Here is a 27,561-nt window from a genome sequence, read left to right as displayed (position 1 = left end):
CAGTTTGAAAGCACGTAAAAAATACAAGTAGAAAAATAGGGACCACCTTTGGTGGGAAAGTAACAGCGTTCTGTGTGCCTTTGGCGTTTAGTCATGCCAGCCATATGACCACAGAGATGTCTTCAGACAGCATTGGCTCTTCAGCTTTGAAACGGAGATAAGCACCGCCCCCTAGAGTCGGGAATGACTAGCACATATGTGCAAGGGGAACCTTTACCTTTATACTGCATTAGGCTGATGCTTTTTGCGAAAGGAAGCTGTTCTTAAAATGTAGAAATATGTAGGGATGGGGGATGGGAAGGGAAAGAGAGAAATAAATGTAATGTTTACTAGACTAGAAGAGAGACCCAAGGATCTAATCCTCTTATAGGACCTGGGTACCTTCGAGACCGACTTCTGCCACCAGTAGCCTCCGACCGGCCAGTCCGCTCCCACAGAGAGAGGCTCCTCAGAGTACCATTGGCCAAGGTATGTCGGCTGGCAACACCCAGAGGGAGGGCCTTTTCTGTGGGAGCTCCTGCCCTGTGGAATGAACTGCCCCCGGAATTACGCAAGATCTCCGACCTCCGTATATTTCGCTGTGCCCTCAAGACCCTGCTGTTCTGCCAGACCGGGCTATCAATGTAAATGATTTTAAATTGGGTGTTTTAAATTTTTGGGTTTTAATTTGGGCCGAAATTATTTAATAATTTTAATTATTTTTTAATTGATGTCGGTATATTTTTGTGTTTTTAATAGGCTGTACACCGCCCTGAGTCCTTCGGGAGAAGGGCGGTATAGAAATAAAATTATTATTATTATTATTATTATTATTATTATTATTATTATTATTATTATTATTATTATTATTATTATTATTATTATTTAATCTTTAGTGAGATTCACAGCCTATGAGGCTGGTTAATAGCTCAGCAGCTCGAGTCCTAACCAAGGACCTAGGAACTGTTAAGGTATCGTCGGAGGATGTAAGCTGTTCCGAGTAAGGTGGTTTTTTGTAGAGTCAAAATGTTCAAGTCCGACAAATTTAGAATTTCTAAATAGCGGGGTAGCCCTTTGGGTATTGCTCCAAGGGCTCCAATTACAATCGGGACAACACACGATTTCTTTTTCCACAGTCACCCAACTTCAATTTGTAAGTCCCGGTACTTTGTGATTTTTTCTTGCTGCTTATCTTCAATTCGTGCATCACCAGATATTGCAATGTCAATGAACCATACTTTTTTCTTTTCAACTATTGTTATGTCAGGTGTGTTGTGGACCAAGTGCCTGTCAGTCTGAATCCTAAAGTCCCACAAGATCTTGAGTTTCTCATTCTCTAAAACTTTCTCAACCTGATGTTCCCAGTGGTTTTTGCTGTACTCAAATCCAAACTTCTGGCACAATTTCCAGTGAATGATTTTAGCAACACGGTCATGGCGTTGTAGGTAGTCAGTTTGTGAAATTTTGCTGCACCCACTGATCAGGTGGTCGACTGTCTCATCTTTCTCATTGCAGAGGCGGCATTTGCTGTTGGTGGTAACATGTTGAATTTTTGCCTTCATACAGTTTGTGCCTAGGGCTTGTTCTTGAGCTGCCAAAATAAAGCTTTCAGTTTCTTTTTTCAGTACTCCTGATCTTAACCAGTTCCAAGTTAGTTTCTGGTCAGCTTTGCCTTCAATACTTTTCAAGTATTGGCCATGCAGAGCTTTGTGTTTCCAATTTTCAGCTCGCTGCTCAATTACTTCTTTCTTATATTCTGCTTTTGTTTTTTTTTTTGTTTTTATTATTATTATTTATTATTATTATTATTATTATTATTATTATTATTATTATTATTATTATTTTTTAATCTTTAGTGAGATTCACAGCCTATGAGGCTGGTTAATAGCTCAGCAGCTCGAGTCCTAACCAAGGACCTAGGAACTGTTAAGGTATCGTCGGAGGATGTAAGCTGTTCCGAGTAAGGTGGTTTTTTGTAGAGTCAAAATGTTCAAGTCCGACAAATTTAGAATTTCTAAATAGCGGGGTAGCCCTTTGGGTATTGCTCCAAGGGCTCCAATTACAATTGGGACAACACATTACTATTATTATTATTATTATTATTATTATTATTATTATTATTATTATTATTATTATTATTGGCATTAAAGCTGGTTGGGTGACTTTGGGCCAGTCTGTCTCTTTCTCTCAACCCTAGACAGGAAAATTAAAAACCCTCTATCTACTAACCTGGTTTATAAAGCATGGTAGGTTATGGTTCATAACTTTCAGGGAAGAAGCCTTTGATTCAGGCTGATGACAGATGTGTATATGTGTTTAAATAAAGAAATGGGCCAGGAAAATATTCACAGAAATGAAAATATTTTTTCCCCCCAAATATTGTTTCAAAGTCCCGGAAACACATAAAATCAGAAAAGTTAGAATGGGCAAAATGTTTTTCATGCCCTTATATAACTGCAGCTTGTTTTCAACCACTATTCAATTAAATAGTGTGGTTTCAGGGCAAATGCCTCCTCCATACTCAAGAACTCTGCACTCACCAAGCTTTTGAAGAGAGATTGCTTCTCATTAGCCCAGAAAAGAAATACAGATTTTTTGTCCAAAGTCAGCACTGACAGTGCATCTGATTTTCTCATGTGATACGGCAGCTCATAATTCCAAACTGGCAGTCCTAATTTACCATCTACAACCAGAATCTGAAAATGGAGAAACCCAGAATTAGCAAGATAAAACTTCAGGGGAGAAGGGGCGGGGGGGGAATGGAAGAGAAGTGAAAAAAGGGATTAAACACGCTTTCCACATCTGTTGTGTTCCCTTTCATTACCATTCTTAAAAGATGCACATTAAATGCCAAGATGTCTTTAATGTCTAGCTTGGCCCTTAACTCTCAGAAATGAATGATCACATGACAAGCGTAGTCAACTTCTTGTGGTCACTGTTTAGAAGAAAGGTCATAGCTGTATCAACAGCAGACACATTTAAATGGCATGAACTATATAATCTACATTATGCTGCCACTAACCACTTGCAGGAATTAAAATCCAAAATACCAAAGGGAGAGGACCATCTGTCTTACCTTGAATTAGTATTCAAGTAATACTGCTTGTCACAATGGATTGACTGTAAATTGTACATTGGGCAGCTATACAACTCTTTCCCAATTTGGTGCTCTTCAAATGCAGAATTTCCAACCAGCATTGGGTTGAGGAAAAATGTAATAAACATTTACTTTGGAGCTACCTGCCTGAATAGTTAAGATTGCAGAGGATTGTACTGTAAGCAAGCAGTGACTGCACCTTTTTAGAGACGTTTCCATGTTGGGCCTGAAGCATGAAGTCCAAAGTTTGATCATCATTGAAGTACCCTGGGCAAGGCTGGCTGCAAAAATGAAGAAAGGAGTCAGACTGAAAAGTGGACAAAGGAAACATCTTATGTCCATGCTTGGAGAGAAGTAACTTTTCCTTCATTGGAGCATATCTGCATTCCTATGAGCCTAGACTTCATCAAAAGATTTCAAAGTGTTTGTCCACTGAATCTGCTCTCCTAACCAGGAGACGAGTAGTTGTTAATACAAAACCAAAGTGACAGTTTTGGACCCTAGTAATATCTTGAATTTCCTAGCAGCAATTTTTCCCACTTGAGTAGAATCTGATTCAGCTACATTTCTACTTCACTTGAAGCTTTGTATCCTTTATGGCCACTATGCCCCTGTTCAGAGTAGTGCCTGGAGATGAATCTTGTGCACATATGTAATACAAAAAACAGGTAGCCTTCAAAGCCTCATGACTCTTTCATGCATCTTTTTAACATGGCTAGGATTATACACACACATACACATATGTACACCGCACATCTGAACTTGAACAACTTCAAACCAAAACTTTTTTTAATGCTACTTCTTTTTAATACCAAGCTTCTTGCTTCAACTGCAGAGTCATATCATTTCATAGTTATAGTCAGAGGGAGCTTGTTTAAAGCTCCCTCTAAAGCTTGTGTGTGATATTATTTCTCATCTAGTTAGGGCTGCTGCCATATCTAGTAAGCTTTTGGCATAAACTAAAGATGTACTTGCTCATCTAACACCAAGGGAATAACTTAAATGAGTCAAACAATTAACAAGGGGAAATATATTCATTGCTGGCTTGGAGGCAACAAAGGCCAACCAGATTCCTGAAAGGAGAAACTCCCATTAATAAGGGTTACTAACAAGAATGTGGCAGGTAAGTGAATAACTGCCTAGCCAAAACAGAATGAGTTCTCTGCTTCCATAATGATAAATGTTGATGTCAGTAATTACTGTCCTCTATAATTTAACTTATTTTCATGTCTGAGAATCAACTTATGACATTACAGACATGTTATATTAATGGAATAATTAAAAAAAAAAAAAACACCAGCCATCAAAGGTTCAGATCAGCAGGTTCTGACAAGTTCTGGAGAACTGGTAGCAGAAATTTTGAATAGTTCGGAGAACCGGCAAATACCACCTCTAGCTGGCCCCAGAATGGGGTGGGAATGGAGATTTTGCAATATCCTTCTCCCAGGAGTGTGGAGGGAATGGGGATTTTGCAGTAACCTTCCCCTGGAGTGGGGTGGGAATGGAGATTTTGCAGTATACTTCCCCTGCCACACCCACCAAGCCACATCCACAGAACTGGTAGTAAAAAAAATTTAAATTCCACCACTATTTCAGATGAATATATTTTTCAGTTGCTTAGAGCTGTTTCCCAGTGGCTCTTCACAAACAGATCAACCTGACCCAACTTGATGATTCACGAAGCGCTGAATGCCAACTCCCCAAAACCCCATCCAGCTTAACCAGATTTAAAAAAAGCTGATTTAAGAGAAAAACATTCCACAAAGCTGAGAGGAAGCTCCTATAGATTAACGCTAACAAGAGTTGTTCCCTATTAACCTGCCACTACATATGAGCTCAATAGGAGAAGTAGAAAAGGTCACACTCCCCACCCCCTCAAACCCAGTAACCTGTCAATATCCGGCTGCTCTAGAGTCCAACGCAGTTCCAAATCTTGACCTCGCAGTAAAGTCAAACCATCTTCAGTAGTGATCAAAAGGTCACTGCAATTGCTGTCAGGAGATTTCACTGCCTGTAGAAACACAACGCCACCACTGCAAGATACAGAGAGCAAACAAAAGTAATGAGCAAATTACAGTAATGTCAATCATTTTCCCAGTATATTCAATTCTTACTGCTTTTCTGGTCACGGATTCATTTTTATGGCAGCAGTGCTGTACAGAACAGGTTCCCCATTTTTTCTTATAATGTGGGGTTTTTTTTCAATTTCCAGTCTATTTTATAAACTTAGAACTTTCTGATGGTCTCTACTTCAAGCATTAACCAGGTCTGTACCATCTGTTTTATTTTTCTGTTATTATTGTAAAAGCAATAAAAATTTATCTTAAAAAAACTAGGTCTGACTAAGGGTAACTTTTCTAGATTAACCAAGGCTGGGTAAGTGCTACCATTCAGCTGGTTGTTATTGTGATTTCTGTCCTTGGAATCTTCTAATTTTAACCACACAACAATTGTGCTGGGTATTTGAGGCTCAGAGAGAACACCTGAGCCAAGACATTTATGCAACTACTTATAGCTTTTTTTAATAGAAAAAAAAAGAATTGTTAATGTCTTTATAAAATAGGATTATCAAATAAGGGTAGACGCTAAAACAAACTCTCAATCAAACCATGGTTTGGATTGTTAGTTAAGTTCACATGAAGGAGAAGATTCTGTAACCTGTATCTGGGGCACCATCTAAACAACTTGTGTATTGAGCCTTGGTGGCGCAGTGGTTAGAGTGCAGTACTGCAGGCTACTTCTGATGAGTGCTGACTGCTGGCTGCCTGCAGTTTGGCAGTTTAAATCTTACCAGGCTCAAGGTTGACTCTGCCTTCCATCCTTCGGAGGTCAGTAAAATGAGGGCCCAGATGGTTGGGGGCAATATGCTGACTCTGTAAACCACTTAGAGAGGGCTATAAAGCACTGTGAAGCAGTATATAAGTCTAAGTGCTATTGCTATTGCTGGGAGTTTGGGAAAGACACTTCAGACTTTTACTTTTTAAGCCCACCAAAAATATTGCAGCATAATTTGAACAGAATACTAAAAACCAATTCCAGCATAAAATGTTTGTGATAGGGTTAAGGCAATTGTCCTGCACTTTTGCTAAGGAATAATTAGAGTATATCGGTAGTCCTTGACTTAGGATCACAATTGGGAGCAAAATTTCTGTTGCTAAGCAAGGCAGCTGGAAATTTTTACAACCTTTTTTTTGCTACAGTGGTTAAGTGAATTGCTGCAGTTATTAAATAAATCATGTGGTTGTTAAGCAAATCCAGCTTCCCGCACTGATTCTGCTTGTTGGAATCCAACTGAGAAGGTCTCAAATGGCAATCACACAATCCTGGGATGCTGCAGTCTTCATAAATACATGCAGGTTGACAAGTCCCTAAATTCTGATTACTTTTTATTTATATGACACTGGGTGGTTTACAAGGATAAAATCCCAATACAAAAACAATACAAAAAGCAACACACACACACACACACACACACACAGAGAGAGAGAGAGAGAGAGAGCGTGACAATAATCAAACAAGCCATTTGATAGGCTCCATGTCATTTTGGGGTCCCCAGGCCCATTGGCACAATCATAACGTCAGAGCCTTGCGAAAGAGTGTCAAAATGGGGGCCAATCTTATCTCAGCAGGGATGATGTTCCACAGGATGGGAGCTACTATGGAGAAGGCCCTACTTCTTGATGCCCACCTCCTTAAGAGAGGAAACCCGAAGCATGATGTGCCCATGGGGATGTTGTGACAGTCATAAGTGCAAAGATGATCATAAGTCACTACTGTTGTTAAATGAATGGTTGTAAGTTAAGGACTACCTGTATGCAAAGTTTTTAGATATCTGGTTTTTTTTTTTTGGTTTTTTTTTTGTCAGACAACACGTAAAAGCAGGAAAAATCCAAAATGATTCAATTTCATTAAATTAGATTAAACTAAATAGGATTACAGCCTATGGTCTTTAATAATGATCCCTTCTAACCAGATTAGATATTAGAATTCAGCAATCACTTTTGGGCAGGTTCCAAGGGCTGTATTCAAAGCTTTCAGAGACTGCCTGTGCCTGAGGCCCCAGGTCTGCACCTCTAGAGAAAAACAAAGCAGCAGCATGTCAAATGTTCAATGCTGCAGGATAGTGAACCTCCCTGCTATTACGTACCACATTGCAAAATTCTGTGTAGCAGCATAATAAACACAGTGGGCCAAAGCAGACCATTATTTATATCAGAGATAGGGAACCATGAGCCTTTTATGACTTGTGGACTTCAAATCCCAGAATTCCAGAGCTAGTGTGGCTGACTCAGGACTTCTGGGAATTGAAGTCCATAAGTCATAAAAGGGCTGTAGTTGCCTACCCCTGATTTATATCCATGCAGCCTGCAGATAAATCGGTGCCCACATTAAGATGCCAATAGAGTCCTAGGTTTCACAGCTCTACATACTTATCCAGGACCTAGAATAGCATTGTCAGGGACGGGTTCCAAAACCCATCACTACCGGTTCGCTCGTGGGCGCATGCGCGCTCAAGCACATGAACTACACTTCTACACATGTGCAGAAGTGTCTGAGTGGGTGGGTGGACTCTCCCACCATCGCTGCTACCAGTTCGTCCGATCCAGGGCAAACCGGTAGCAACCCACCACTGAGCATTGTGTATATTTATCTCTATGTACAACCCCTCTATTGATGTTACAGACGCATCTGTGCCCAGGCTCATAAATATTTTAAGTAATTTAATCTGAAACAACTATTCCTACCCCAACCTTTTAACTATAAGTTTTAACCACTAAATATTAATCTCTGTTTTCAAATTAGATAGTTCTTACTGTTTATTAGTTACCATCTGTAAATTTAGGGCTAATTTTAGCTACTTTATGATTCAGGTTTTTATGTTAGTCATTTATTGCTGTTGTTTTTTTTTTAATTTGGTCTGTTTTGTATAGTTTTACATAGTTCACTTTTAGTGTTTAATAGACAACCAATGCCCCACTTGGTCATTATTTCAAAGATATTTCCTTACCTAAAACAGTGAAACAGAATGATCAAGGATGGATAGATAAAAATGCAGTGGGAGCAGGAGCAACTTCTAATTTCCTGCGAGCTTCTCAATTGAGTTTTTTTGTGGGAATTTGGCAGGGGCATTGGAAATCTCCCTCCTTCCCTTGCTCCCTCCGTCCCTCCCCCCCTCATTCCTTCCCAATGGGCAGGTAAGTTGCTGTTGTTGGGTGGGGGAGGGAGGAAGAGATTGCAAGATTGACTGGGAAACTGTCACAGAACACTGAAAATGGAGATCACATGACCAGAGCAGCAATGTAGCAAAAGCCACCACCACCCCAAATTTCATTCCCTCATTCTCTCTGGAGACATGGGCCAAAAATTGTCATTCATTCTTTCATCCAATTAAAGGTCATGACAATAAGAGTTTTTTGTAATACATCGATATTTCTAGTGCACGACACATTGGTTTTGCCCAATTGTAGTTTTAGTTTAATCTTAATTTTACAGTATATGTATATTGGACTTGGACCACAACAACAAAAACTATATCATCGCACTCATTTTTTGAATCTTTAGCCAGCTGAAGATTTGTGCATTTCACAGTGAATTAAAACTGGGTGATTCACAAATTTCACTGTAGAGAAAAGATAGTGTCCCACCTGTAAATATCAATGAACTCTAACAAATTGATCGATCTGTGTTTCTCCCACTCTGGTTCTTCGTGCTGCAGCCCTGGAGGGAAATTATCATGATTTCTGGCCTGCGCAAAGATATCTCGTAAAGCAACTGCATAGACCCGACCTAGGTAAAAAAGAAATGCAAAGTCTAAAATTCTGTTGTGATTGATAAAGCAGGTGTGAAATCAGTTAGCAACTGGAAAGTTAAAGACATTCAATAGGGACATCCCATCACTATGAGGGCCTTTATATGTATACAGATAAAAATTCTAGCTACTCTACAATAATCATATTTCTGTTCAGTTGATCTTGGGAGTTTTTATGGTGGAGCAGTGGATTTTTCTGTTAGAGCTCTTTACATTTAGTCTTCATGTTTTCCCAGAAAAGACATGACAAACCCTGGACTCATTTAGTGCGGAACACATGAACTAGATCTGCACTATAAAAAAGTCCTACAAGACTCTTTGCATTGGTATTAATGTGACCTATTATCTAAATTATTATTATGGTTGATCACATAGTCAGCCAGATGTTTAGGCTGGATTTGGCATTTTAACCTACCTATCAAGTCCTTTCTGAGGATCTGGGATAGGCAGATGTTGTTTGATCGTGATAAAGGTATTGCTGCAAGATGTAAGCTTTTCCCAATAAAGCTGCCTTTTGCAATTGACGGTGATTTGTCGGTGCTGGTGTTTAAGTGGTGCTCCAGATGTTTTGGGATTGCACCCAAGATGTGTATTAATATTGGTACTATCTTTGCTTTCTTTTGCCATCGTTGTTCTACTTCTATTTGTAGGCCTTTGTACTTTGTGATTTTTAGAGAGTTCCTTCTCTTTTACTGTCTCCAGGTCCTGCAACATCCATTACCCAGACTTTTTTGCCTATCTTATCAACAATTGTTAAGCCTAGGCTGTTCTGTGGCAGCTACCTGTATGTTTGAACTCTAAAATCCCAGAGCACTTTATCTTCTTCGTTTTCCATTACTTTGTCTACTTTGTTTTCCACTAGTTCTTGCTTGCAAACAAATGGATTTCTTGCAGATCTTCCAATGCGACATTATTGCTACTCTGTCATGCCATTATTTGCAGTCAGTCTGTGTGATCGTCTGGCAGCAGCTAAACAGGCAGCCACTCTTTCTTCAGCTTCTTTGCAGAGATGGCATTTGCTGTCTGGTAACATCTTCGCAATTCTAGCTTTGAATGCATTTGTTCTTAAAGCTTAGTTTGTGCAGTGAGAATTACTGTGTTTCCCCGCAAATAAGCCCTCCCCTGAAAATAAACCCTCCCCTGAAAATAAGCCCACCCCAAAAATATTTAAATGCATGCGCAGCCAGTCCCCACCATTTCCTCTGGTTAAAGAGCCTGGTTTAGCTCAACAGACAGAAGCACTGTAATTTAACACCAGCTGTCTGCAATTAAAGTAAGATCAAATCTCGCCAGGCTCAAGGTTGACTCAGCCTTCCATCCTTTCTAAGGTAGGTAAATTGAAGACCCAGTTTGTGGGGGCAATAAGCTGACTTTGTATAAATATACAAAAGTATGAAGGCTATTGCTTAACGCACTGTAAGCCGCCCTGAGTCTCCGGAGAAGGGCGGCATATAAATCAAAATAAAAACAAAAAAAAGGAGACAGAGCTGGAAATCAGGTAAGATGGCAAGAGGAGCCTGATCTTGCTCCACGCACCCCAAAATTATAAGACCTTCCCAAAAATAAGGCTAAGCGCTTATTTCAGGGTTCAAAAAAATATAAAACAATTTCCGGGGAAACACGGTAGTTCCTCTGTGTCTCTCTTCAACTTTCCTGCTCTTAGCAATGGCTAGGTTTTCTCATCATCTACTTTGCCTGCTAGGGTTTTTTTTTTATGTACTGATCATGTAATTGCCTTTCCACATCTCTTTTCTATTTTTCATTTGGTCTTTCTTGTAAGTCAGTTTGGTCTCTCTGGTATTCAGTAAGCCTTCACTGTGTACAAGCTTGTATCTTCTTCATTGTCCTTCAGATATTCTTCTAATACCCTTTTTTCAACTTCTAGTGTAATTGAAACATTTCATACCCATCCCTGATCCTTGGTAAGTAGTCTGTCAACATGACTGTGTGAATGAAGACCATGATTCATTGTCATTGTTTTTCTCGCTTTCCTATCTAGGGCTTTTAGTTCTGCTTGGATCCACTCCATACTTCCAGCTGTGTATTTAACGACTCAAATTGCCTAGGTGTTCAATGCCTTGATCTTAAAGTTTGGACTTTAAGATCTTTTATACAGGTAGTCCTCAATGTACGACAATTGAGCCCAGAATTTAGGTTGCTACATGAGAAATTTGTTAAGTGAGCTTTGCCCCATTTTACTTGGCACATTTGTTAAGTGAATCACTGACACAACTGTTAAGTAAATCTGGCTTCCCCATATGACTTTGCTTGTCAGAACGTTGCAAAAGATAATCACATGACCACGGACACTACAACCATCAGAAATATGAAACAATTGTCAAGCATCCAAATGTAAATCACGTGACCGTGGGGATGCTACAATGGTCGTGTGAAAAATGGTCAGTCACTTTTTTCAGCACCGTTATAACTTTGAATGGTCATTAAACAAACTGTTGTAAGTCGAGGACTACCTGTGTATTCCCTTCATATATTCCCTTCTAATTTTTTGATTTTAATGTGTTTGTTGTTGTCAACTTGAAAGATATTCAGGTATTTGTAGTGATCTTCTTCGGACTCTTGATGTTTCCATAGGACATCTAGATTCCTTCAGTTTCTACTGTTTTTCCCTGTTGATGGTAAGGGTTATACATCTGTCTAGTCCAAACTCCATTGCAATATCTTAGCTGTATATAAGGAGAGTATTGAGCAGTGATTCTATTTTAGGTGGTGTTTTTCCATACAGCTTCAGATTCCCCATGTAAAGGAAGTGGGATAGCCTGGCAGATGCTTTTGATGTTTGATAGCCATGGCCTGACTTGTTCAGGTTTTTTGACAGAGGAATCAGTGCAATCACAAACAGTAGTGGTGACAGTGAGACTCCTTGAGAAATTTCAATCTTGCTGTTAATTTCTCCCAATCTATCACCATTGACCAGCAACTATGTCTTCCATTATGCCATTGCCTTTTGCACAAAGCTTCTGATATTTCTATTGACTCCTTCTAGGCACTTGATTATCCAACTGTATGGCAGGGAGTTGAATGCCTCCTTTTGCATTCAAGTTAACGTTCCTTCTCTTGCAGTTTTCCAAAATCATCTTGTCAATTAGGAGCTGATTTTTTGTTTCTTCTGCTCTTTGGGCCATTTCCCTTCTGCTCAGGTATCATTATAGTTTTAGGTTTTTTTTATATGAAAGAAATTGGTACCTTTCTAAGCAATATAGTACCAGTTACACTGGTGGGATTCAAGTAATTTAACAACTGGTTCTCTGCCCTAATAATTTCTTCCAACAACCAGTTCAACTAACTGCTCAGAAAGTTAACAACCGGTTCTCCCGAAGTAGTGCGAACTGGCTGAATCCCACCACTGACCAGTTATATGTACCATATACGTATAAATGTGAAATAAAAGGAGTTGATAGCATTTAAAAAGATACTGAATAGGGTTGGCCTTTACAGAAAAGTCACATCCATAGTGATTTCATTTTTTACCCACCATGCCAACTAGATATTCTTTAGGAATGTAAATTGCTATGCTTGATATGATTTTGGCATTTATAAATTAAAGAAATAAGTATACTGGAGGCGAAGCCCATGGAATGCTTGTCATCAGGACCAAAGTAATGCTACCAGGGTTTATGGGTCAAACTCCTTTTATATAATTTCAGTATGCTTTAGAAATAAGAATAACAAAGCAACTGGACATTTTACCAAAGCCAAACAGGATGTAGACTGCTCCATGGCAGGTGATATAAGTCTGTGGATCAATCAGTTTTCCACTTCTATTGATACTGTACTTCACAGGTCCTCCCACTGGGTTTCCAGTTTTACCCGATATCAGGATAAAGCTCAATTCTGGCTACATGAGGAAAAGAAAGAAGAAGAGGGAATGTGAAGATGGAAGTCCAAACACCCACCATCGAATGCACATCCAAGAAAGACTGAATGAAAAACATTTTTAAATTATTTTTTAGCTGCATCCTGTTAAATCTTATCAGGTTTCTTATTTTGCCAATCTCTCGGAGGATCAAATGCTGTGGGGAAAGTTGAGTTAGCAGTTTTGGAATTAACAAAAGTTTATATTATTTTTCTGCTTCAGAAAAAATGACTGGCACATTGTGGAAGACTATTCATTAAGCAATTATTATAGCCCTGCCAAATCTGTTACTCTCTAAATATCTTGGACACCCTTTTGGGATAAGCTATAAGAAAATAGTATGTTCAGATCTTCTTCCTTCCTTACCCAGGCTTGGGAAACGCACCCTACCTGTGTTTTTCCAAGAGTCAAGACCATCAAATCGCTGATCCGATCTCCATCCACATCAGGTATAATAACAGCTGGAGCAGCCAAGATTCCATTAGAAAAGTGGGAGGAATCAAAGGTCCAAACTGGTTTTCCTAAAGGGTGATATACAATAAAATTGGTATCAGCCAAGAAGCATCTTACCAACTGGCTAGGATTTACAGGTAGGGTGTGCTCGATTGGCGAGGGTATAGGGGGAGGTGGCAATTGAACAAACTTCAGCCAAGTTGGTCACATCTATCAAATATTCAATTTAGCACTTTCCAAGTATGTTAGGATCGCAACTCCAATAATTTAATTTCTAAAGGTCACTGGAAATACAATAATTAAGTCAGGTCCAAGGTTCCCAACCGTGCACTGCACTGTCCCAGGGCTGCTCCAGCAAACCTACAGCAGAAAGAACGGAAGAAAAGACAGAATGGACAAACCAACCGACAAAGCAAAAAGATGGGGAAAAGATGATAAAGATAATAATGACTGATGAGATAAACCAAGGGAAAAACACTTAAGAGATTTAAAAATGGAATAGGATAACCAGGAAGATACTTTTGAAAGGGAAATAGGGGCTTAAGTGGATATTCTGGAGACCTGGCAGCTTAGGAGGATAAAGATGGGAGAAATATTCAGTCTGAATGGTGAAGGTACAGATGTTATTGTTATTATTATTATTATTTTTCATATTTGTATACCGCCCTACTCCCGAAGGACTCAGGGCGGTGAACAGCCATAATAAATACAAATACATATAGAAGTTAAAAACTATTAAGAAACAGATTAAGTAATTTAGGCTCAAAGATTAAAAAACATCCAAATTTATCTAAAGAGGTTTAAAACCCAATTTAAAAGACAGTTTAAAAGCCAATTAAAAAGGGAGAGTTAGACCAGACCAGCTTGTTGGAATAGAAATGTTTTCAGGGCTCGGCGGAAAATGCGTAAGTCTTGGATGTTTCGTAACTCCGGGGGAAGCCCGTTCCAGATGGTAGGTGCCCCCACAGAAAAGGCTCTCCCCCTGGGGGCCGTCAGTCGACATTGTTTGGCCGACGGCACCCTGAGGAGTCCCTCTCTATGGGAGCGAACTGGGCGGTGAGAGGCTATTGGTGGCAGGAGGCGGTCTCGTAAGTACCCTGGTCCTGAGCCATGGAGCGCTCTAAAGATAGTAACCAAAACCTTGAAGCGCACCCGGAAGACCACTGGGAGCCAGTGCAGCTCGCGCAGGAGGGGGGTTACATGAGAGCGCCACATTGCTCCCATTACCACCCGCGCGGCTGCATTCTGGACCAGTTGGAGCCTTCGGGTGCTTCTCAAGGGGAGCCCCATGTAGAGAGCATTACAATAATCCAGGCGTGAGGTGACAAGGGCGTGAGTGACCGTGCGTAACGAGTCCCGATCCAGAAAGGGATGCAACTGGCGAATCAGGCGAACCTGATAAAAAGTCCTCCTGGCTACGGCCGTCATATGCTCTTCAAAAGACAGCCGTGAGTCCAGGAGGATGCCCAAGTTGCGAACCCTATCTGTGGGGGCCAACGACTCGCCCCCAATAGTCAGAGATGGCGCCAACTGACTATATCGGGACGACGGAAACCACAGCCACTCGGTCTTGGATGGGTTGAGTCTGAGTTTGTTCCTCCCCATCCAGATCCGTACGGCCTCCAGGCACCGGGACATCACCTCGAGGGCATCATTGGGGTGGTCTGGGGTGGAGATGTACAGCTGGGTGTCATCAGCGTACTGATGGTACTTCACCCCAAAACCACGGATGATCTCACCCAGCGGCTTCACATAAATGTTGAATAGAAGGGGCGAGAGGACCGATCCTTGTGGCACCCCACATATAAGGGGCCTCGGGGTCGACCTCTGCCCCCCTGTCAACACAGACTGCGACCGGTCAGAGAGAAAGGAGGAGAACCACTGTAGAACAGTGCCCCCCACCCCCAACCCTTCCAACCGGTGCAGCATGATATCATGATCGATGGTATCAAAAGCCGCTGAGAGGTCTAATAGGACAAGGATTGAGGAGCAACCCCTGTCTCGAGCCCTCCAGAGATCATCAACCAATGCGACCAATGCTGTCTCTGTGCTGTACCCGGGCCTGAATCCCGACTGGAACGGATCTAAATAATTCGATTCATCCAGGTACTGAGGCAGTTGTCGTGCAACCACACTCTCAACAACCTTTGCAACAAAGCGAAGGTTGGAGACAGGACGATAATTTGCTAATACAGCTGGATCCAGGGAGGGCTTCTTGAGGAGGGGCCTCACCACCGCCTCTTTCAAGACGGTGGGGAAGACACCCTCACTCAAAGAAGCATTTATAATCTCCTGGAGCCAGCCTCGTGTCACCTCCCGGGAGGCCAGTACCAACCAGGATGGACACGGGTCCAATAAACATGTGGTCGCCTTTAGTCTGTTCAGTATCCTGTCCACGCTTTCAGGAGTCACAGGATCAAACTCTTCCCAAATAATATTCTCAGGACCTGCCCCTGTCATCTCCTCTGGATCAATCCAGTCAGAGTCTAGCTGTTCACGAATCTGAGCAATTTTGTCATACAGATATTGTACAAAATCCTCAGCTCTACCCTCCAAGGGGTCTTCCCGCGTCTCTTGATGGAGCAGAGAGCGGGTCACCCTAAACAGGGCGGCTGGGCGATTATCTGATGACGCAATAAGAGTAGAAAAGTAGTTACTCTTCTCTACTCTTATCGCCACTAGGTAATTCTTAATATGAGATCTTACCAGTGTTCGGTCGGATTCAGAACGACTAGCCCTCCAACTGCTCTCTAGGCGTCTTTTCCGGCGCTTCATCTCCCTCAGCTCCTCAGTATACCAAGGAGCCAGGTGAGACCGGCGCCGGGTCAGAGGCCGCAAAGGCACGACTCGGTCTAAAGCATCAGCCGCCGCCCTATCCCAGGCGGCCACTAAGTCCTCAGCCGAGTCGTGTGCTAGAACCTCAGGAAATGGCCCAAGCTCCATCTGGAATCTCTCAGGATCCATCAGGCGCCTGGGGCGGAACCACCTGGTCGGTTCCGCCTCCCTGCGGCGGGGTATGGCGGTTCGAAGGTCCAGGCGAAGGAGGGAGTGATCTGACCATGACATGTTGATAGAGATGAAGATCCAAGAGAGGAGTATGGGAGGCAAGCCAAAAAACAAATAAGTATTGAAGTAATAAAACAGGTGAGAGATGATGGAGATATACAAGTTTTGGTGTATTCGGGTCTTTTCCCATGTAAGATTGATAATATCTTGGTGACGTTTCGACGAGGTCCCACTCGTCATCTTCAGGCTGGTGTCTTCGGCTTTGTGCTTGTGCGAGGAAAGCGTGATCTGAGCTGCCGTCTCTCTATAAATACTGGTGGGGAGGTGTGGGGTGCTGGCTTTGTTGCTGTGAAAGGGTTGATTGCCTGTGTTGTTACATCTTTTTTTTTTATTGCAAAAGTTTTACAATTACATTTTCACCCCTTTTTTCACCCCCCCACCTCCCTCCCCAAACTTCCCATCCTCCCTAACCCTCCCTAACCCTCCCCCCCCAGACTTCCCTATTACATACTCATAACTAATAACACTAATATATAAACCTGAACCCATCCCTCCCCCTATATAATTTTTCCTCTTTGTCTCTTTACATTAAAATATTTCTAATACATTATTTTCAAATAAAAGCTATTTGATACTTTCTAGTTTGGTATTTGTTCTGAACATATTCTATCCACCTTTTCCATTCCCATTCATAAGTCTCTTGTGAACAATCTTTTAAATACGCTGAAATCTTCGCCATCTCTGCAAAACTGGCCATCTTCAAAGTCCATTCCTCGATAGTAGGCAAAGCTTCATTCTTCCAATATTTACCTATCAACAATCTTGCTGCTGTTATCATATATAATATTAGTTTTATTTCACCCCGTGTAAAACCCTTAACTATACCCAATAAAAACAATTGTGGAGAAAATTGAATTTTTTTCTTCAAAACATTCTGCATGACCCACCAAATTTTTATCCAAAAAGCCTTAACTTTCCTACAGGTCCACCATACATGATAATACGTAGCATCCAAACATTCGCATCTCCAACATTTTGGCTGAACATTAGGGTACATACATGACAACTTTTTAGGATCCAAATGCCATCTATAAAACATTTTATAAAAATTTTCCCTCAAATTCTGCGACTGTGTGAACTTAACATTCTGAACCCAAATTTTTTCCCATGTTTCCAACATCACTGGTTCTTCAAAATTTTGTGCCCACTTAATCATACAATCTTTAACTAATTCAGTTTCTGAGTCCCTTTCTAACAAAACATTATAAAGCCTTTTAATATGCATTGGACCTTTCTCTCTTATATGTCTAACTAATTCTTCCTCATGCAGTATAATACCAGTTTTTTGGTCCTCTTTCCATCTCATTTGTAATTGATTATATTGTAACCAGGTTAAATTAATCCCTTCGTCCAACAGTGTCTGCAATGTCTTCAGCTGCCATCTGCCCGCATCTGTAAAAAGAACCTCTTTGTATAAAAACCCCCCGAGTGACATTATATTTGTATTCCACAAGGTATGACCAAGATCCAGCCATAGCGGTATTTTATAATCCCATTTGAGTCGGTGCTTCTTCCAAACTCTCATCAAAGAATCTCTGAGTATATGACTTTTAAATACTTTATCAACTTTATCATCATAAAATAAGTAAGCATGCCATCCAAATTCAAGATCAAAACTTTCTGCATTCAATATTCCAGCCTTTTTATTTCCAAACCAATCACTTGTTAAAGTTAAAGCTGCTGCATCATAATATAACTGTAGGTTTGGGAGTTTAAGGCCTCCTCTTTCCGGAACATCTTGCATAATTTTCAATTTCACTCTCGGCTTTTTCTCGTTCCAGACAAACTTATTCACACCAGACTGCCAGACTTTCAGTTGTTTATCACTTTTAAGCACCGGAATCATTTGAAACAAAAACAGAAATCTTGGCAAAATATTCATCTTAACTGCTGCTATTCTTCCAAGTAAAGACAGTTGCAGCTTTTTCCAAGTCTCCATGTCTTTCTGAACCTCTCGCCACAACACCTCATAATTATTTTGAAACAATTTCATATTTGATTCTGCAACCTGAACTCCAAGATATTTTACCTTAGGTACAATTTCAAAACCTGCCCTCCTTTCAAGCTCATGTTTACGATCTTGTGTCATATTCTTAACTATCATTTTAGTCTTTTTTGAGTTCAGTTTAAAACCTGAAACTCTACCATAGTCTTGTATAATGTCGTTCATCAGGATTGTTGATTCCATTGGTTGTGATAGGGTAACAACCAGATCATCTGCAAATGCCTTTATTCTGTAATCCTCTTGCCTTATCACTATACCTTTCAAAATTTTTGAGTCCCGTATTGTATTTAGCAAGACTTCCAATGTTAAAATAAATAAAAGTGGGGACAACGGACATCCCTGTCTTGTTCCTTTTTCAATTTTAAACTCTGTCGTCAAACTTCCATTAATAATAATCTGTGCTTTTTGCTCTTGATAAATTGCTGAAATCGCCTGTATAAATTGGTCCCCAAAGCCCATCTTTTTTAAAGTCTTTAGTAGAAAGTTCCAATCCACTCTATCAAAGGCCTTCTCCGCATCCAAAAAAACCAGCACTGCAGAAATCTGTTTATTCTTATCAAGATATTCCAATAAGTCTATTACTTGCCTTACATTGTCCTTCATGTATCTGCCCTCAATAAATCCCGCTTGGTCCTCATGAATCACTTTTTGGATTACTGGCATCAACCTGTTGGCTAATACCTTCGCATAAATTTTATAATCTGTGTTCAAAAGAGATATTGGTCTGTAGTTCTCTGGTTTTTTAGGACCAACTTGTTCCTTTGGTATCAAAGATATATAAGCAGTTGTCCAAGATGGGGGTATTTTACCCCCTTGTTGAATATTGCAAAATAAATCTCTAAGTTGTCCCACCATTTCAGCTTGTAAAGTTTTGTAATACACTGCAGTCAAACCATCCGTGCCAGGAGCTTTGGCTGTTTTTAGCTGCTTAATTGCTGCTATTATCTCCTCCTCTGTTATAGGATAATTCATTCTTTCTTTTTGTTGATCAGTAATTTTTGTAACTCTCTTATCCTTTAAATATTTTTCTATAAGTCCATTCTGCACCTCTTCTTTGGCATATAATTTAGTATAATAATCCACAAAAGCTTCTTTAATTAATTTTTGTTGAAAAATTTCTTTCCCTCCAATGTCAATACTATCAATAGTCCGTATACTTTGTTTTTTCCTCAGTGTGTAAGCCAACCATCTGCCCGGTTTATTAGCATTGCAAAATGTATTATGCTTCGCGTATTGTAAACTTGTTGCAACTTGTTCCGCCATAAGCATTTGAAATTGGTCTTTCAAAAGTTTTATAGCACTTCGTATTCTTTCATCTGTTGGGTTTTTAATAAGTAACTGTTCTTTATTCTTTATTTCCATTTCCAACTCAAATCTTTTCTTTTGTCGGAACAGTCTATGTTTAGAATTCATGTAGATAAGTACCCCTCTCATATAAGCTTTACTAGCGTCCCAAACAATTTCAATTGGGGTACCTTTATTCAAATTTATTTCAAAAAATTCTTTCAAATGCTTTTTAAGTTCTATTGTATTTTTTTCATATCTAAACAAGTTCTCATTTAATCTCCAAGAACGTCTCTCAACCTTATCCATCTCAATTTCTATCCATACAGGGCTATGGTCAGTCAAAGTTCTTGGAAAAATCTTTGTTCTTTTTGTCTTAACAAGTAGATCATTTAACAACAGGATAAAATCAATCCTAGAAAAAGATCTATGTCTATCGGAAAAGAAAGTGTAATCCAATTCATTTGGATTATGTATTCTCCAAACATCTTTTAGTTCCATATCTTCTTTCATATCAAAAAAGGTCTGCGGTAGTCTAATTCTAGACTTTGCCAAGCTCTTTTTGTCTAATTTAGAATCAATTACTCCATTCCAATCTCCCATAAATAAAATAGATCTATAGTCCCATTGCAATATTTTAGTATGTAACATCTTGTAAAAATAATCCTGTTGTTGGTTGGGAGCATAAATTCCAATCAAAAGAATTTGACCATTTGCTGTGAGCAATTCAATTGCTACAAACCTACCATCTTGATCTACTTCTATAACTTTTGCTGTTAATTTTTTATTTACATAAATAACCACACCATTCTTTTTCTGCGAAGTTGAAGATATATAATGTACTCCTAATTTTGAATTTATCAAATATTTCTGATCTTGAGTTGTAATATGCGTTTCTTGTAAACATATTATATCATTATTAAATTGTTTCAAATATGTAAATAGTTTCTTCCTTTTCTGTGCTGAATTCAACCCATTAACATTCCAAGATAGACACTTAAGGGTCATCAGCCTGTTTCTGGAGCGCAGAGCAAAATATTTGAAGTTCATCCAAGAGCTTCGATCTTGCTCCTCCCATAGCTCCACTCTCTTGTGGGGTACTCTTAGCTGCCTTCTTGTCTTGTCTTTCCTGTTGTTGTTGTTGCTTTTGTTTAAGTAGCTTGGATTGAGCTCTAGTTATACGTTGATCTTTAACTTCAGTCAACTGAATCAAATCCAAAATTGGAGAAGAATCCAGCAAGGGCTCACTCAGAAAACCTCCTTCTGCACCTTGCACATTTTCTAATTCCTGCTTAGACTGTTCTTCCAATTGCCTCTCTTCACTCTCCTTAATCTCCAAAACTGTAGATGTACGTGGAGATGGTGTTCTTTCCTTAAGAATAGTACTATAAAAATGTTGTGCCTTCTCCACGGTATTCAATCGATATCCTTCTCCCTTATATCTAAAAATTATCCCAGCTGGTGCATCCCACCGGAAGGGTACCTGTAAATCTTTCAATTCCTTAACAAGAAAACCAAATTCTTTTCTAGCTTTCAGCATTTTAGGAGGTAATTCTTTAAAAATTACAAGTCGTGAGCCCCCCACTTGTACAGAGGTGTGAAAAGATTTTTGGAGGATTTCATTTCTAATTTCTCTCTCAGTAAAGTATATGACCACATCTCTAGGCAGTTGTCTTTGTCTGGCCACCCAAGAGTTCACTCTGTAAATTTTATCTATTTTATGAAATACCAAATCAGGATTAACTTGTAAAATCTTAGCCAGGACTTCAGAGCAAACTTGTCTCAAGTCCTGTCTCTCCTCCTCTCGAATTCCCCGAAGCCGTATGGCAAATTCCATCGCCCGGAATTGTATCATGACAATCTCATCTTCAATTCTCTGCATTTTATTGTCAGCTTCTTCAATTTTATAGTCATTATCTTTCATCCTAACATTAACTTCTAATTTGAGTTCTTCAACTTTAAAATCAACTTTCCCAATAAAATTTGCCAGGCCAGACGCCACTTCTGATATTTTTTTGGTCACCATATTTTGATTCTGTTTCACCATATCTTTAACTTCATTAATTTCCTGCAAAAATTCCTCATGTGATTTTTGAAGTTTATGATCTATTTCCTGTTGAGATTCTTGAAATTTTTCATCCAAAGTTTTAGAAATAAATTCTTTTAAATCTCCCACATCAAGTTCTTTTTTCTGAGTTTGTAGCTGTTGAGCAGGGGGAAGTTGCGTTTGATGTTTGTGTGTGGGGGATCCCCCCCCTGATGCCTTCCCTTCCTGCTTCTTTGAAGCCATCGTGCCACGTAAGCTAGTTTTTCTAAAGAGGGAAGTTCTTTTTCCTTTCCCTCTTCCACAGAAGCTTCTAAAAAAGTCCCCCAGATTTAATCAAGTAAAACTGAAGTAAAGCAAAGTCAAATTTTAGCAAGAAAAATTTTTTCCTTTAGGTAGAACAACTTTGTAGCAACTTTTCAACTTTGTAGCAAAGCAGAGAGGCTTCGCAAATCACTTTCACTAGCTCGTTAACTCAAGTGCTGGACGCCATATTTTTTCAAATCACTTTCACTCGCTCACTTTCTCTTTAATTTAAAAAGTCAATAAAGCACTAATACTTGCAATTTTCAGGTTTCTGGATTCAAGTTGATATTTCCACTATTTGTTAGAATTAGTTCCTCTCACTTTAAAAGTTTGCTGCTATCGGCTTGTTCTGCTGAAGGCAGAATCGTCCCACGCCGCCCGGAGTCTCCGCAGGTTGGAAGGGAGCCGCTCCTGTTTTCACCCCCAGAAGCGATTCCCTGGGGGGGTTACAGGGGCTCAACCTGTACCCTGCTGTCTCTGCTCCTGCAATCTTCAAGATTTCGGAGTTTTCGAGCCGCTCCTCGTTCGCGGGGCGGCTCTACAGGCGGCGGGGCTGGCGGTCTTTAGAAAATCACCGCCGTCGCCGAAGCTCGCAAACCGGAAGTCCCTGTGTTGTTACATCTTGATTAGTTGATGGAGTTGATGTTTGCAGATTAGTCAGCTGTTTCGTAACATCCTTTGTGGGTGAGGTCCTTGATGTGTGCCCATTAGTCTTTTGTGTTTTAACGACCTGGGTAATGGGCTGTGTTAACATCCTGAGTTCTAATGTTGTGATATCATGAGTTATTTGATGTAATGTCCTGAGCAGATGTCTGTGATGCCTCATCCCGGGCTTTGGTTTGGCTCCGAGTTTGAGGTCTTGCCATGTGTTCATGGCGTGTGTCAGTTTGCTTTGTGTGGGGATCGGAGGGGGGTGCAGCAACTAATCTGCAAACATCAACTCATCAAGATGTAACAACATAGGCAACCAACCTGCTCACAGCAACAAAGCCAGCACCCCACACCTCCCCACCAGTATTTATAGAGAGACGGCAGCTCCGATCACGCTTTCCTCGCACAAGCACGAAGCCGAAGACACCAGCCTGAAGATGATGAGTGGGACCCCTTTATAAAAAGCAATAGTTAGATGGAAAGAATGGAGGTTGAAAAAGGGTATTATAAGGTATGTTTAAATAACAGGAAGACTGGTACTTGAATGACGAATTGTGATTTTGAAAAACTAAATAAAGAAGAGCTATGCCTTATATAAACATGTGTATTAATATTAGGATTAGCAATAGTGATCTGATTAGAAGTTAAAATAGAGGTAGAAATAAGAAAGGGGGAATATTAGTAGATATATTTTTTTCTTTTTATATAATAGAAGTAATAATTTGATGGAAAAGATCAGAGGGGGAAAGATGGTATTACCATGCATGCTTACAATATCATTGGTATTAAAATGGAATATTGAAATATTCAATAACTGCTTTTAAAAAAGCATGTATGTTAATACTAGGATCATATAAGTTTGATTAATATAAAACTTATTATGATTATCATTATTGATGTTTGTATCAAAATGAATTATACCCAGGGCCACACTGTTCATGTATTGATATTGATGTATATTTAAAAATAAAAAACTAATAAAACATTTTTTTAAAAAATGTTTGTTAGTTTTCTGTTCCGACATACAATTCATATTATACTGGCTATACTACCAGACTGCATGTGGGTGTGGTTAGTCTGATCCACCATCAGTTCTTGTTCTTTGTGTTTTTCAGAATTATTGAGAAATAGTGATCTAGAGAGTGCTAGGTTGATGGGCGGGACGAAGGTGGCAGGAAGAGAATAAAACATAGTTTGACCTGCAAAATATTTGCCACTTTATAAATCTGTGCCTGTTTCCAAAATTGTGTCTTACAATGAAGTTATTGAACCTTTTTGTGTCCATTGTTGAAGATTACATTATTATAAAAGTAAACCATAATATTAGCCCTGAAGAAAGAAGGTTGACAATTCAATGAAACAGTAGACCCTTGATCAAGTATTGGAAGAAAAAAAAAAAAAGAAGCTGTCCAACAAGGTATCATTATTCCTTCTAATAAAATCTGTGAGTCAGAAAAGGGGCTACCAAACTCCTCATTTTCAATAGTGTGAATTATTAGCTGCACCAAGTCAACTTACCTGATGAGGCACTCAGAAGACTGAGAAAAGTAGAGGTCCCAGTAACAAGGCAGACTGGCTCTGCAGAGAATGCAAAGTCCAAATTCTTACACTGCACACCCAGAATCTCTTCTTTAACATGACTGGACCATAAGATGCTGCCGTTCATACCCGAAAGTGCCATTATTGTTACCCATGGTGTGGAGACACCTGAGGACACATGTAGAAGAGGTAAATTGATCTTTCTATAATGAAAAGGAAAAAAACTGCTGTGGAAGGTTGGGCTACTTTCAAATTTTTCCAAAGCTACTTGGAAAGTAAAGTATACATTGCAACTTATCGCAGGAAACAAATTAACTCAACTAATTAATTGAAGTGATTGTTCAATAAGAAACCACTAAATATTTTATTTAAAAACTGTCACCCAGATATGGAGAAATTGTGTTCATGTTCCTTGCAGGCAAGTTTGCTAAAGAGAAGGTTGGGTTTGTGGGCTGCCAGCTTGCTACAATTTCATTAAGCTCTCAATTCTCAAATTACTTATTGCGATTTGCACACTTACCCAATACGCTAGCATTTTTCAAAGCTGTGAAGGAGAGCAAGACATCAGGGAGACCATCATTATTTACATCAAAAAGTTCTGGTGGAAACAGAACTCCATCTGAAAAATAAGGTGGAATAATTACTTTTCCAGGGTGTACTTCCCATCTATTCTAAACATATTCAGGATGACTATTGACACAGGTATCATAAAAATCTTGGTAAATGTAATCTCACTACTTTCTGCAGCTTAGCCCACTCAGTTATATTTCTTGATCACTGTAATCAATTCAGTTGAGCTAACATCTCACAAAACTATATTCTTGAGAAGCTTTTGATCACAACCCCGCATCCTGAAACTCAATGTCACCACTATTGTTACAAATGTAAAGGAAAATTCAGATCACCTAAAATCCAAGAACATGAGATGCCTGGCGTGAGTTCTGCAATATTTCAATATGAGGAAAAGAGGAATTGAACAAAATTGATGTCAGGACTGGCCCAAAGTAACAAACTGGAATCTAAAGATAAGTTACTGACATAAAGCTATTTTGCGGATTACTTCCTATCATGCTGTGCTTTTTAGAAACTACAAATCCTGCTCTTCACTCTACAACATAATAGCTCTTGCACATACTAAATATCTTGCATTATACTAAATATCAAAGTAGTTATACCATTTCCATATAATTCTGAAGTGGGAAACATGGAAATACCAAAAACAGCATTTAAAAATGGCATTTCCAGCTACAGAATAACAAATTAAGGAAATTAAGAAATAAAAGATAATTGTTTTGTTTCCTGGAATAGTAAATTAATTTACATTTAAGCCCTGAGTTTTTTTTCCTCTGTCCAAAGATCAAATTTAGTTAACATTCCCATGTATGACTCAAAAGATTCACATATGCACATTAATTATCTAGCCATTAAATGTTCAACTGGATAGAGCATTTAGTCCAATGTACGTGTAATTGCTAGATTCAAAATCAAAGAAAATAAATCTTTGAACAGTATAACTGCCATAGAATTAAATAGATATATTTATGTAACTGGTTTAAAAATAAGCTTTAATATGTTTTGTTTATGGAATTTGAGACAATTTGGAACAATTGCTTAATTGGATATAACCTAAGATAGCTTTTACTAAATTGAAATAAAACTTTCAGTATGGTATAAATACCCCAGGCAAGAAACTGCCAAAGAGTCAACCAAATAATCTCTAAAACCACCCCCACCAACACTGACAGGCAAGCCACCAGAATATAAACTGACAGCAAACCACACACCTTACTAGCACTGATGATGTTACCTAGTTTGGATAATCAAATATCAAGCTCAGAGAGTGCCAAGGAGCCCTCATTTCAATCCTGAGCTACAAATATTCTCTTTTATTGGTATCTATAGTTTCAACAAAACTCTCAGTATGTTTCTTGGTAAGGAATACATTTCATAATCAAAAATGTTATTTTTCTTACCTGCTACTTGTCCTAAGTTGTGAATCCAAGTATTATGCAAGTCTCTTGGTGGACAAGGAATGAGGAAAGCACACACCAGCACAAGGATCATGGAGATAACCACAGTGAGTAAAAAGATGGCGGTGCGCAAATAAGGCATCAAGGAACTGGCTGTCTTCTGTTCCAAACTATTGTTCATTTCACTTGGGTACTCTTCTGTCATACCCTCCGAGAGATGCTGCTTGGCTATACTAGTTTCCATATCGGAATCGACATCCTGGACTTCCCCTAGGGAACTTTTCCCATTTTTAACGCCACCATTCTTCTGCAAATTGAGGACCAAGTCATCTTCGCTCTCATCACTGTCAGCCTGAGTGAGAGGGTCATATTCTCCAAGGTCTGGACTCTTCTTACCTGAGAAGATAGATGAAAAGTGAGAAATATGATGAAAGAACTATATAATCTATATATACCAAAATTCTGTCCTCTTAACCAGGGGTCCCCAACTCCCGGGCTGCAGCCCACTACTAGGCCTTGAGCCCTTCGGAACATTGCACGCACATCCCCATTTGCGCGAGAAGTGGGCAAGCGTGGGTACATGCACTCTATTTGCACAAGCAGCAAGTGCATGTACCTGCCACTCACACAAATGGAGCTGCATGTGCACACATGCTTGCCCGCCGCTCATGCAAAACCATCCCCTCTCCCCTCCCCCAGCCAGTCTGCAAAGGTTGGGAAACTCTGCTCTTAACTATCTTTTTGGTGAGGCAGTTAAAAAAAATCTCTCAACTTCTTTCAAAGCACAATAATTAAAATACTTTTGATTTTGTAGCTTATCGTTTATGGCCTAGTCCTGTAAACTTACACTGGACAACAAAATTTTTTCCAAAGTTTTATTTCCTGAAAACCTTTGGCATTGTTCAGACTAAACACAAATGTAAGTGTAATCATTTTTTTAATGTAATGCCACTCCCTTGCACAACTGTCCCATCCCATGCGTAACAACAGTACTTGATATATACAAGCTTTATTCCAAGCAGCAAAGCTACTACTTTTAAATCTCTGCAGATATTCCAGTTGTACTGGATGTGCTTCAACAACAGTTTCATGTTTTTGTATATTTCTTTCATGTCTGCAGCCCAACCAACAGGAGGTACTGAAAGTTGTACATTGTCATTGTGTAAAAACCGATGGTTTCTATAAAATGGTACATGATCAATGGTGGGTTGCCCCCGGTTTGGACTGGTTCGCAAGAACCGGTAGTAAAACCGGCAGGAGGCTCCGCCCACCGACCCCGACATCATCAGGAAGTTTCTGCGTATGCGTAGAAGCTTCTGTGCATGCACGCGGCCTGGTTGCAAACTGGTAGTAAAGATAAGTACCCACCCCTCTACATTATAGTTTAAATTACAAGTTATTTTCATGATTAGTAGCCAAAAATCTGTAAACATGTTCAGGAAGCCAAATTATCACAGCAACACTTTTCAGCTGTTCTAGAGCAA

General features: G+C 39.6%; 1 protein-coding gene across 1 annotated transcript in view; it reads right to left on the bottom strand.

Moving 5' to 3' along the window:
• The window catches only part of FAM234B (family with sequence similarity 234 member B), a 37,411-nt gene that overhangs the window by 6,542 nt on the left and 3,308 nt on the right, over positions 1-27,561 (bottom strand). Inside the window, exons 2-10 of the mRNA XM_070947602.1 lie at positions 26,081-26,473; positions 24,628-24,726; positions 24,087-24,275; positions 13,150-13,280; positions 12,594-12,741; positions 8,722-8,863; positions 4,966-5,109; positions 3,276-3,357; positions 2,520-2,675 (exon numbers count right to left, since the gene is read on the bottom strand). Coding sequence (XP_070803703.1) covers positions 2,520-2,675; positions 3,276-3,357; positions 4,966-5,109; positions 8,722-8,863; positions 12,594-12,741; positions 13,150-13,280; positions 24,087-24,275; positions 24,628-24,726; positions 26,081-26,473 — 1,484 coding nt within the window. The remainder of the gene's footprint in view (positions 1-2,519; positions 2,676-3,275; positions 3,358-4,965; positions 5,110-8,721; positions 8,864-12,593; positions 12,742-13,149; positions 13,281-24,086; positions 24,276-24,627; positions 24,727-26,080; positions 26,474-27,561) is intronic.

The sequence above is a fragment of the Pituophis catenifer genome, unplaced genomic scaffold, assembly GCF_029215685.1.
Source record: "Pituophis catenifer annectens isolate HBS135680 unplaced genomic scaffold, rPitCat1.0.hap2 SCAF_7, whole genome shotgun sequence".
Classification (NCBI taxonomy): domain Eukaryota; kingdom Metazoa; phylum Chordata; class Lepidosauria; order Squamata; family Colubridae; genus Pituophis; species Pituophis catenifer.
This window is presented reverse-complemented; position numbering and strand designations above follow the sequence as displayed.